Source organism: Xyrauchen texanus, chromosome 26, assembly GCF_025860055.1.
Source record: "Xyrauchen texanus isolate HMW12.3.18 chromosome 26, RBS_HiC_50CHRs, whole genome shotgun sequence".
NCBI classification, from domain to species: Eukaryota; Metazoa; Chordata; class Actinopteri; order Cypriniformes; family Catostomidae; genus Xyrauchen; species Xyrauchen texanus.
The window spans coordinates 30,911,650-30,924,645 of record NC_068301.1 but is presented as its reverse complement, the minus strand read 5'-3'; the positions used below and the strand labels follow the sequence as shown (position 1 = coordinate 30,924,645).

General features: G+C 39.7%; 1 protein-coding gene across 1 annotated transcript in view; it reads left to right on the top strand.

Moving 5' to 3' along the window:
- Nucleotides 1–12,996, top strand: part of LOC127620085 (atrial natriuretic peptide receptor 1-like) — a 179,887-nt gene that overhangs the window by 85,510 nt on the left and 81,381 nt on the right. The window contains exon 5 of the mRNA XM_052093181.1: nt 646–781. Coding sequence (XP_051949141.1) covers nt 646–781 — 136 coding nt within the window. The remainder of the gene's footprint in view (nt 1–645; nt 782–12,996) is intronic.

The following is a 12,996-nucleotide window of genomic DNA, read 5'->3' as shown; positions in this document are numbered from 1 at the left end:
CCCATTACCTTATCAGGCTAATTAAGCCTCAGAGAGGGATAAAGGCCGACTGCGGATGGTGGTGCGATAGTGAGAGAGATTGTTTACGGGCAGCTGTCCGTCTTGTGTGTGTTTGTGTCTTTTGTTTAAGTTTTTCATAAAAATATTATTTATATTGTCAAGCCGGTTCTCGCCTCCTCCTTTCCATTGAACTCCTTTACACAACATTATGCCACAAATGCCGTCAATTGAGTTTAGCTTTTATTGAACCTGGAATATTCCTTTAATACTTAGTAAACACCACTAACAACTAATTTCTCAGTATTTTAAAATTATATTAAGTTATTTTTCATTAACAGCATTTATATTAAAGTTGAAATACACATGTCGGAGCAGGCAAAGCAGGACGTTTTTCAACACTTCTTGTGAAACAGCACAGAAGGAATGTGTGAAAAGGCGAGAAGAAAATGACGGCAATGTGTGGAATGCTGCCATGTTTCCTTGCACGCACTCCTGCTAGTCATCGAATTACACTCTTGCTATGATGAAGTTCTCTTAAATACTGTCAATATGGTATCTAGAGAGCTAGTAATCTAATAAAAGTAATCTAATTTAATCTCCAACTATTGTGAATGTGCTAATAATTTGTGCACTTCACATTTCCAGATGAATCTGATTTCCGGAGCATTCCATGATGGAGTCATGCTGTATTCTCATGCCCTAAATGAGACTCTGGATAATTCGGGTGTGAGGCCCCAAGGGGACGTGGTCACTAAGAGGATGTGGAATCGCACCTACCATGGTCAGTCCTGCTTAAAATAACCCATAAGTTCTTTTTCACACCGCAAAGCAGCACATATTTTTTTCCGTGTCCATATTAACAGGTTGGAGCATTCATACTAAAGGTTTCAGCACTAAGCCTAATTTCTTGATGTGGCATTTTGAAAATGCTCTAAAATAGTCTTTTTATGGCTCAAATCAAACATAATTGTGGAGGACACTTCTCACCCATTGTTTGTTTGTCTGTTGGACTTAATGCAAGTCTCACACACAGTGACAGATACACAAACAACTTACACTCTATAAATCTGACTGATTCCAGATATACAGTTTATATTCTGAAATTTAAATTCTGAAATACTTCTGTTAACCACTTTATAAATACTGAATGTAGATACTTAGAAATCACAGCCTGTGATTCATGACATTATTCATTGTTTCAATGGTTGTTGGGTTAACACTCTCACAAGGATACATTGATCTACAGTACCAACATTTATCTGTGCATGGATTCCATGAAGCCTTGGTTATCTTTGAACTTAATTTCAAGCCTTGGTTATCCTTGGATTTTTTATTTATTTTTTGGTCATTCACACAATAGTTAATGTACTGCAGTGACAATTATATTGGCGTAATGCTTTTGTCCCTACTTTTATATTCACCATCTCTCGATGTGATCATCCAAACACATCATAACATCTCAAGTTCAATGAGGCTTTTTATTGAATGTTAGGTTTGGACAATTGATTCTGGTGTTGTGGCCATTTACAGTATTTATTTGCTAAGTAGCTGTATAATAAATGGGATAATGGGTCAGACATAGTTGAGTTCAGTGTCTCTTTCTTTTCACATACAATAATAATATAATTTTTAACTCAGATTAGTATGTTCATGTATATATTTATTTGGTGAGTAACCCTGTAATGGTTTATTTTGTGGTTATAATCCAAAGGTTCCTCTGATCAACATATTGGTTCTAGGTATCATCCATTAATAGAGGTAACGCAAAGCCCTCTTGTGTTCTTTAAAGCACCAGTCTACACTTGAATAAGCTTGAAAAGCTATTTGTGGAACTTAAAAAGTTTGTTGTAGCGTCAGACTGTAAAACCCTTCCTTTTTTATTCTAATTAGAAATTGTTACTTTTTAAGAGAAGGGACCAGCGTGGAAATGAATTTTGGTCACTGGGATCAGCGTGTGGATTTTTAGTAGGTCCACTTCTGATAAGTCATGTGGAGATGTTCTGCTGCTGCTGAAGATGTCTATATCTATAGGTAGCAGCTTCAAATTTCTTGGCAAGAACTGTCTAAGAAATGTTTGAGTTTGTTTTTTTTAAAGAAACAAGGCACTAAAAGAGGAAAAAAATAAATGCTTGTCTGTCATCGTCTTCCATCCTTTCTTTCTGTCCTTTTTCTTCCTGTTCTCGTTAATAAGCTGTTTAGCTTGCTTTGCAATCAGTTTTTAAAATCCCCTCAAGCGTCCGTATAGCATCGCTAAAGAGCACACATGGCCAGTTGGCAATCCAACACCCACAATCAAGTCCCACTCAATCACAAAGCAGTATGTTTCAGCTATTTCAGAGGGAGGGCATATACAATCTGAAATAGGCTATGGTGGTAATCTGTGGCTGAGATTGGATCCTTAGGCGGAAATTGTACTGGGAATTTAAATGCTATGAAACTTCTTTAGGCCTACACAAATCTGCTTGTGTGTGATAATGGGATACATAGCAAATCGATTAAAACTTAAATGCTTAAAACTTAAGCCCACACATACATAAGAATGTGTTTTTGTGTGACTGTAAGAGATAATAAGAAAGAAAGAAAGAAAGAAAGAAAGAAAGAAAGAAAGAAAAAGAAAAATAATGAAAAAAGGATCAAAACGATGATCAAACAAAAGAAAAAAACTGAGCAACAAAAGAAGAAAATAAAGAAAGTATTAACAAAGGAAAGAAAAAACTAGGACTGTCAATCGATACAGTTTTGTAATGGAATTGCATGATGTGCCAATTAATTCTTTAAATTAACCACAAGTTGGCACATATCAATATTTACTGAGAAAGGCCCCCAAATAAAGATCAATTAGTATATAACAGCTGAAATAATTTGAATATATAATAAATATAATTCAGATCATTCAAATCCATTACATCTTATACATATATCGTGGCAGCAGACAAGTACATAATTTAAACAATACAAAAAGTCAAAATATAGTTTGATTTATTTTCATATCATTGAACATATCCCTGTTCTTGTTCTTGTCTTCCGTTTGTACTATTTTTAATTGTTGGTCTATGAACCCATGTGTCAGATGGATGGTTTTGGAGCATCTCACTTTGGTTGCATCGCATCTCACTATGTTTCAGTGTCTCTAGTCATAAGCGCTGTGTTTTAGAATGTTGTGTCAAGTTTTGAAACATTTTGAAAAACTGGTCTCGAGAGCTCTGAATTTTGTTGTGCTAGGTCAAGCTTTCTTTGAGCACAAGAGTGGAAAGAGTGCATCATCTGTGGAAGGCTGAGCTGCCTGCTCTCAGTGGTTTGACAAGGTGCTTTACCTTTACAGCTGGTGTGCTGCATGCCCCCTACTGCCATATATTCGTAAAAACATTATTTAATTTTTATATATATAATTAAAGGTGCACTCAGTATTTTTTCCTCATTAAAAAAGATGTACTCCTTAAGAAATTTATTTCATTTTTGAAATGTGTAAAATCATAAATACTCCACAGAGATGAAGACCCCAGGCAAATCAGTAACCTTATAAAAACAGTTTTATTCTACATGAAGAGGGTCCTCTCATGGGTGCTGCCATGTTAGAATCACATGACTAGCTGAATACAACACGCTTAATCTCAGTAACCACCCTATTATTGGACACTTTCACTCATTAATCAAAGTAATCGTGGCTGACTGTGAATTTTTACATTGGCATCTTTAATTGCACCAAAGTAACATATTAAATTGCTATCCCAACAATAAACTAATCATCAAACAATATGGCAAACAAAATAAAGAAGGCAAATAACAAACTAATGATCAAAAGAAAACAAACAAAAGAAAGACCTAACAAAAGAACAAACAAAATAACGAATCAAAGGACAGAAAGAAACTAATCATCAAACAAAAGAACAAACAAACAAAGAACGAAACAGGGAAAGAAACGAAACATCAAACAAACTAAAGAAGTAAACAAATAAAAAATAAACTATACATCAAACAAAATAACATCTTGGTTACTGTCGTAAACTCCGTTCCCTGATGGAGGGAATGTGTCGATGTAGTGATACTAGGGGTCGATCTTGGGAGCCCCAAACACCTCAGATCTTTGAGAAAAGGTTTGCATGCCACTCACCCAGACATACGGGTATAAAAGGAGCTGGCTCGCAACCACTCAGGTTTTGTGCTGAGGAGCCGAGGCAGGGTCCTGGACATTTCAGTGGGTAGTACAGCATTTTGGCAAGGTTGACACAACGTCTCATTCCCTTTATCAGGTAACGGAGATTATGACAGTAACTGAGACGTTCCCTATCTGTCACTCACTCGACGATGTGTCGATGTAGTTACACTAGGGGTCTCTATACAAAACACCACAACAGCTGAACTGTGAACTACATGGTCTGCTGATGCAGGTGCAAGCTGGCTACTGCGTGCGTAATAGCAGATGCACTCGGACTGAACATAGCCTACCCCAATGGCCCAAAAAAACATTGTATAGTTCCCCACATCCCTGGGAGCGAATAGATGTATCTAGTATGGGAGCAGGCAGCGCCAACCGCAGCCTTTTCTCTATGTTTTCTCTCCACAGAGTACTTTTCCGGCTGGGGCCTTTTAATTATATGCATCGGGAAGGTGTTCTTTTCCTTTCCTATTCTTTCAGGGGGAAAAGACCGCACAGAGACCACATCCTGCCCGAAGGGGAGGTTAACATGTGGCAAATACATCACGTGGGCTCACAGCGGCACATGAAAGGTCCTGCCTCAAAAGGGAGGAGCTCTACAAACACAGTGAACGGGGCAGAGAGGGCTCTGCCCAAGGGAGATGCATGTCTACTGATAGGTAGACTGTACCGCGGAAGATACATCACAGGGGGTTACCGGTGTAACCGACACCTGTGGAGCACCTACCCCGTTACAAGGCATGCTAGCACACGTACTGGGTCTGACTACGAATTCCTCCGCCAAATTCACGAGCCACAGGGCTAGGGAGGAAGGACATCCAGGGTTCACGGGTTCGTGAACTCGCATGGGGGGAAGAAGTGCACGTCTTTGCCTCATGGAGGGGAAAGGCGCTATACGCAAGTGATACACCTGGCTAGCTGCCCGCATTCACAAACTTACTTGTTCGTACCTGACAAAACACGAGATGAAACCGGCTCAACCCGAAGCTTGGTGTTGCCCAGCACACTGCCCTGCAGATGTCTGCTAGAGAGGTGCCGTTGGCCAGTGCCCAATAGGTTGCCACACTCCTTGTAGAGTGTGCTTGAATTCCCAAAGGGGTGGGCACGGCCTGGGCCTGGTATGCCAATGCGATGACATTCACGATCCAGTGGGCAAGCCTCTGTTTGGAGACAGCGTTCACTTCCGCTGTCCACCAAAGCAAAGAACTGCTCAGAGCGCCTAAATCTCTGCGCGCAGTCCAAGTAGATGCGCAAAGCATGCACCGGACACAGCAATGACAAGGCTGGTTCTGCCTCCTCCCAGGACAGCGCTTGCAGGCTCACCACCTGATTCCTGAAGGGGTTGTGGAACCTTGGGCACATAGCCCAGTCGGGGTCTCAGGATTACGTGAGAGTCCGTCACGGGGGATGGCTGAATTTCGTCAGAAAGCTTGGTTATTTTTGCGATTAGTGGCATAAAAATTACATAATTCAGATTTAATTGACACCTAACTGACAACTCCATTAACTCATGAGCTATGAAAGAGCAGCCACTGAGTAATACTGTTTTCCTTTGGAACAGACACAGCTTACTGAATTTTGTTCCAAAGATATCTCACAATTCTACGGGCAAATGAGGTGAGCTCTGACAAGTTTTTGCAGCTCTCTTCTCTCCTAACTATACTTTTAAATTTTCATCACACATCTCTCTCATCCAATTCATGCTGGCCTCTTTTACACATTTCTTTATTTCTTTCCTTCATCATCTGAAGTGTATTTATTCAGGTGTGTGGGGGCAGAACAGGCTATCTGTTCCAAAAAACAGGGCATCTGTTTTTTTTTCCTGTAACATCTGCATCCCCTTCTCAGAGACTGTCATCTGCAGACTCCTCTCTTCCACCCAGATTGAACTGCTCTGTTTTCTTTCCCTCTCTGTTTCCTCCCCCTCTTCCTCTCACACTGCTTTCCTTGACTCCTGTGTTCCCTCTTCCTCTGACACAGATCTGTCAACCTCGTCTCCCACTTTCATGTTCTCACTCTATGTTCTGTAATTGTATCTCATGGTTCCATTATAGATCCATCTTCTTGCAGTTTCTGCCCTGTTTGCTCCACTATTTTTCTTCAACTTTCTCCTTTCAATTTTGTTGCAGGCATTTCATCCATATGGGCAACTCACGCTCTCTGTGTTTCCCTTCATTCTATTTTTTATTTGACTTTCTTGTCTACATGCCTCATCAGTCATTTGCCACACATGACTGGCTGCCTGGCAGAAATCTTTGATGCGAGTTTAGGATTGGTGAACTGGAGTCTGGTATGGACTTTAAATTGAGACAACGATAATTGCATTTATGCATTTCGTAGACACTTTTATCCAAAGCTACTTACGGCAGGTGTACATGGTGCAACTGTAGCCTGATATGCAAGCTACTGATCAATTTCTTCCAGTTGGGAGAAATTTAGTGGAAATCGGTGATTCTCATACACTGACTACATTTACATGCACACCAGAATGCGAGTTTTTACAAGAAAGCAGTGTTTTGGTTTACATACACTGTAAAAACAGCATACTCTTTACTCCTGTATACATGTAGCGTGGTCAGTAAGCAGCTTTCTCCACAGCAATGCAATTTCCTTGCGATGATATAACAAACATGGTATCCAAGGAAGACTTCATTATTTCATTCTCTGCTGCTTCGCTTTATTCAGATATTCCAGAGTTGTTGCTCTGTTTGTTTCCTTATATTTCTATCACGACCTGCAGAAAAATGCCAATAGTGGGGTTTCCCTTTACCTAAAACTCTGGGTTTCCATTAATGTATGAGTACATACAGTATAAGTGAACATGAGGGATGTCGATATTTTACAGTGGTATTTATAAATGGGTATTGTTTATTATGTTTGTGCTTTTCCTACTGTACTCCCAGCAATGTTTTGTTTCCATTTTTTATCGGGCTCCTACGACATTTGATATTTGTTCTGTTCCTCGTATATGCGCACTCCCAAAATACCTGTTGAAAGTCACTGTATGTGTGTACATGGCCACAATAAGCAGCTTTCTCTCTGAGAAACCTAGGTGTGTTAAACAAAACAAACTAGTTTGAAAGTAAGTAGATTTACTAGGGAGTGAGAGAAATGAGAAGGAGAGAGAAGGAGAAACAAAGGAGAAAGACATAAGGGGTGGAAGGTGACAGTGTGAACGATTTCATGAGACGTCGTTATAATGGTACGAGAAGGCGAAATCGTACAAGTTGGATCGTACAAAAACATATGACTTCTACTCCCATCTAGAGAAAAAACTAACCAAAGACAGATGATATTACAATTTTTCCTAAATTTAACCCCTAACCTACTGTAAACCAAACCATGATTTTGCAAGGAAAATACATTTTGTGTAACACGAAAGACAGAAACCATCAGGTTTAGAATGGGACAGGGAAAGCATGTTACAGTTAATGGAAAGCTATACATTATGACCACTCACAGGTGAAGCAAATAACATTGTTCATCTCCTAACATGGCCACATGGTCAAGGTTTGAGGTTCCGTAGATTAGATGGTTAGCGAACAGTCAGTTCTCGTAGTCAATGTGTTGAATGCAGGAGAGATGGGAAAGAGTAAAGACCTGAGCGACATTGACCAGAGCCAAATTTTTATGGCCAGACGACTGGGTCTGAGCATCTCTGAACTGACAAGGCTTGTGGGGTGCCCCAGATCAGCAGTGGTGAGTACCTACCGACAGTGGTCCGAGGAGGGACAAACTACAAACCAGTTGTTAGGCTGTTGGGCATCAAGGCTTAATCGATGCGCAAGGGTAATGAAGGATATCCCGTCTGGTTCCGAACCAACAGAAAGTCTACTGTGGCACAAGTCACAGAACATTTTAATAATGGTTTCTGAATAAATGTGTCACAATACACAGTGAATGGCACCCTTCTGCGTATGGGACAGCGTAGCCACAAACTGGTCAGAGTGCCCATGATGACCCTTGTCGACTGTCGAAAGCATCTACAATGGGTACGCAAGCGCCAGAACTGGACCTTGGAGCAGTGGAAGAAGGTTGCCTTGTCCGATGAGTCCCGTTTTCTTTTACATCACGTAGATGTCACTTCAATTCAAGAGTCACTTCAAAACTGCAAATGTGGGCCTCGTGATCTTGTGCCCGAACTTCGATAGATTCCAATCTCTCAAGGACAGAAAGTTTTCTTAAAATTTGTCAAATCTTTCATTGATGGTTGCCAGAATCTTGTTAGACATCTTTTCCCACATCAATGGCACATCATTGTCGATAGAGTCCTGACTAGCAGGTTGATTAGCGGTGTCGTCGCTAACCAGCTACTAAGGCCCAACACCTTTAGAGGCTTTTGAAGGCATTTTCGCACATCAGAATATAACACAAGCACAAGATGCGAGTTAAATCAAAACTGCCAATGTAAATGCATAAAATAAAATTAGGGACGGCAAGTAATTTCACTGTTTAGAAACATGTCAATTCCATGCTCAACTCAGCAGTGCCCCTGGTAAACTATCCCTTTAAGTTTGTTGGTTCAAACCCCAGAAGGGGTGATACAATAACAAGGCACTTACCCTAGGTTACTCCAGGGGAATGACCCTGTAGTAAAAATATACTGTTGCTTTGGATAAGAAGGCATCTGCTAAATGCATAACAATAATAATTTTGTCTTCTTTTGTTTATATTTAAACCAGTCGGTGATGTTGCGACCCTGTGATTTATGTCATTGACATTTTGATTTCCTCAAGCCCACACAATTATTTTACTGTATAGTTAATAACCAGCAGTAAAGAGCATTTAATAAATGCTTCAGTGCACACACCACACTTATCTAATAGTGGCATTAATGGCTGTGCAGCTGAGCTCCCATAGGAAAAGGAACATTAAACCGGCATTCACTTCCATTACTTTAAGTGCTTTCCACCACTATCTTTCACTGTTCCCCCTTCCTCGGGTCTTGCCGCTCTGACCCTTGCGTTATTACCCAAGAGAGCCAGGTCATAAATTCTCTGTAGTGCTTATGACCTGAGCTCAGGTCAGTGGGCAAAAGTTCACAAATACAATACTTTTGAAGACCTTCAGCCCTTAGGTCAGCATTTCACGTGGACTAAATCTTCTCACAGCAGTGATGGAGGGGCACTCCAGTAAAGAGGGTGACAGATGATGGAATTCGGATTCAACAGGAAACACAAAACCAAAAAGCACAGAACAAGTATATTATATGACATATGCGTTATATTCCAAGTCTTCTAGTGCTTTATGATAGCACTGAGAGTGGAACAGATCTGAAAATCTTCCCCTTAGCATAGTTTTCAAATCTCAATCAATGTATTCAAATTTGGTGGGTCAAAATGTCAGTGGTTCCTGTCTCATCATAGACATAAAACATTTCACAACACATCTGGCCAAAAAAATATATTCAAGTATTTATTTGTGTTTTGTAATTTTTGTAGCTCGACAACCTCAGTCCCTATTTACTTTCATTATATGCAAAAAAGCAGCCCAGATAAAGTCATACAGTTCGGAACAACAAGTGGTTTAATATTACACAACCTACACAAATATTGGGTAAAATTGTCTATTTTTTATGAGAATGAACTATTTTAATAACATTTAAGAATATATTTTATGGAAGTCAATAAACGTAACAGTAAATATTTCTCTCCTCCACCATCTTGGATGGATTTTTTCACTGAGCTAGTTCCATCCACTCTGGATATACCTTCTCTGTGAAGGATACATGTAATCCTTCCTTAGAACTGAGTCAAAATCAAATTAGGAATGTGCCAGGGTGGTCGACTAATCGACTAGTCATCCAACAACTGACAACTCTATTAGTAGGGTAGACTACTAACATTAATATTCTTGGTGGTTGTTTTAAAGGGTCATGAAACACTACAACACATTTTTTTGAGATGTTAACAGGTATATATATCTTGCTCACAAGGGAAGAGAATGTTAACATTCATTATTTTTAATTTCAAGACAAAAAGGGTTCATTTGGATATTTTTCTGGCTATTTTTCTCTTCCTGGTTTGAAACATACATCGAGTCAACACCACTGGTCGTGACGTACCAGGTTAATAATTAATTATAATTAATTCCTTACATTTATATAGCGCTTTTCTAGGCACTCAAAGCGCTTTACATAGTATAGGGGGAATCTCCTCAACCGCCACCAGTGTGCAGCATCCACCTGGATGATGCGACGGCAGCCATAGTGCACCAGAACGCCCAACACACACTAGCTATTGGTGGAGAGGAGATGGTAGAGTGATGTAGCCAATTCAGGGATGGAGATTTTTAGGAGGCCATGATAATGGTGGAATTTTGGCTAGGACACCAGGGTTACACCCCTACTCTATACGAGAAGTGTCTTAGGGATTTTTAATGACCACAGAGAGTCAGGACCTCGGTTTAACGTCCCATCCGAAAGACGGTGCTTTTTATTTTTTTTTATTATTTTTTTTTTTTTTACAGCATAGTGTCCCCATCACTATACTGCTGCATTAGGACCCACACAGACCATAGGGTGAGCACCCCCCTGCTGGCCTCCCTAATACCACTTCCAGCAGCAACCTTGGTTTTTCCCCAGGAGGTCTCCCATCCAGGTACTGGCCAGGCTCAACCCTGCATAGCTTTAGTGGGCAACGAGGCAAGAGCTGCAGGGTGATATGGCTGCTGGCCGTCAGTAAGTTTAGAGTTAATAGTACTGTGACACAAGTCCCCACCTCTCTGCTGACAGAGGGGACAGGACAGTCTTTCAGTCAAAGACAACACCTTTTAAATGTTCGCGCAGGATGCATTTATTAATGTGAGTGTTTTGAGATATGCTGTGATGTGCGGTGTCTCTGACTGGGACTTGTTAGATATGCGGTTTACATTGATTGTCCCAGATACAAATGCCATCCATCCATCTATGACCCATTCATCCATCCATGATCCATCCATGACCCATTCATCCATCCATGACCCATCCATCCATCCATGACCCATCCATCCATCCATGACCCATCCATCCATCCATCCATGACCCATCCATCCATCCATTATCCATCAATCCATCCATTATCCATCAATCCATCCATCCATCCATCCCTAATTTAAGTGTGTTAACTGATGTAAGCACATATATTTGTAAATCATTGTCTTGGAGTAAGTCTCAAGTTTTTAAAGTGTAAAATACATTAACATATTTTCAATACTGAGAACATGGCATGGCATTTATTTTCATATTAAATTACAGATAGAAATTACTAGTGTGAGTAATGTATTGTGAGCTTACAAAACAGTGTATAATTTATTTGCGCATTCTGTGCAATTGTGAGAATCTTTGATGCTGTTAACTGCAATATTAAAACTGGATCTGACAGTTGTTGGGTTCACTCCCCCTTCTCCTCGTACTACGCTACTGATCACCCCCACTTTGAGTACATTTAAAAATGTGGTGAGAGCTCAACTGTGCTGAAACAGGGGGTGTTGCGACCCTTTAATGGGAGACACATTTGTCAAATTAATTGAGAGACGCATAGAAGAGACTTCTTAGAGATAATTTTTGCCTGATGTTAGCTTGCTGTGCTTAACAGTGAATAACAGCTCTGTAAAACCTTTTGCAAGAAGTTTTGTCTCTTTAATGCTTTAGGTTTAGTCCTTTTATGTGCTGCTGTTACAGCAATCAAAGTGGCGAATCAACAATACATTTCAAGACGATCATTGTTAGACATTAAATCCTCTGCTCAGAGTAATATTCCTGTATTTGAGGTGTTGTGGCGAGATTAAAATCTTTTGCTGATTTTGTTTGACACGGTTTAAATATATTGTTGCTGTTAAAAAGGTTTAAACTGCTTGATGTCGTGAACTAGAGCTGTGGTGTGCCAACTTTCCCCTGTGAACTAGAACCCGCAATATTGTCTAGCAGTTCTGCGATTTTAAATGCGCAGGATCGCCCTCAAGCACTCCATTCTGTGTTCAGGATGCGCATAAGTGGTTTCTCATGCCACTCTTTAATGGAACCTTTCTCATTTATTACTTTTCTTACTTTCCTCTTTTGAATGTTTTGTGTAATATGTTGTTATAGTTATTTAGCATATTTTTTGTTGAATATACATGTCGTTAACCATGTTTAAATGCTGCGCCTAACATTAGTATATCCCTCAAAAATGTGTCTGATCGTGTTCTTGTGAAAATATCAGAGCCTAAATCCACATTATTTTCCTTAACACTGACTAGTCAACTACTCGTTCAAACAACCGATTAGACAGTAATGAATATTGGTAGATTTGCACATCCCTAAACCAAGTCTCAGAATGCAGCATAATATTTGTTCCTACCTAATGGAACACATTTTAGTTCTGGAGCTCGCCACTGATGCCTTAAATAGTCTAGATCAGTGTTTCCCAAAATGTTTTGCTGTAAGTACCCCCACAGACTATCAGTAAGGCTCAAGTACACCTTTATCGACACAAAACCAAAGATGTGTACCAAAGACTAGATATTATTTAACATTATCATTAATATTGTAATATTCCTGATGTACAAAATGAAATTTTTTTCCAGTTATGATGTGTATTCATCAACAACAACAACAACAAAAAATCTGGGCCACATGAGTCATGAATACTCACAATTAGAACAGACTAATACTGTTACTTATACATGGGAACTTGGTACATTTCAAAATATAAATTTTAATTTATCATTACTTTTTCATCATTTTGGTAGACAGTATACATATGTATATTTTGTCATATTTACAAGTTTTTACATTGATATGTAGTACAAGTGTTAAAACAGAACTGTCTCTTTAAGAGTACCGGCAGTTCAGCATTTTGTTTTGGGTCCTATTGCTTCTT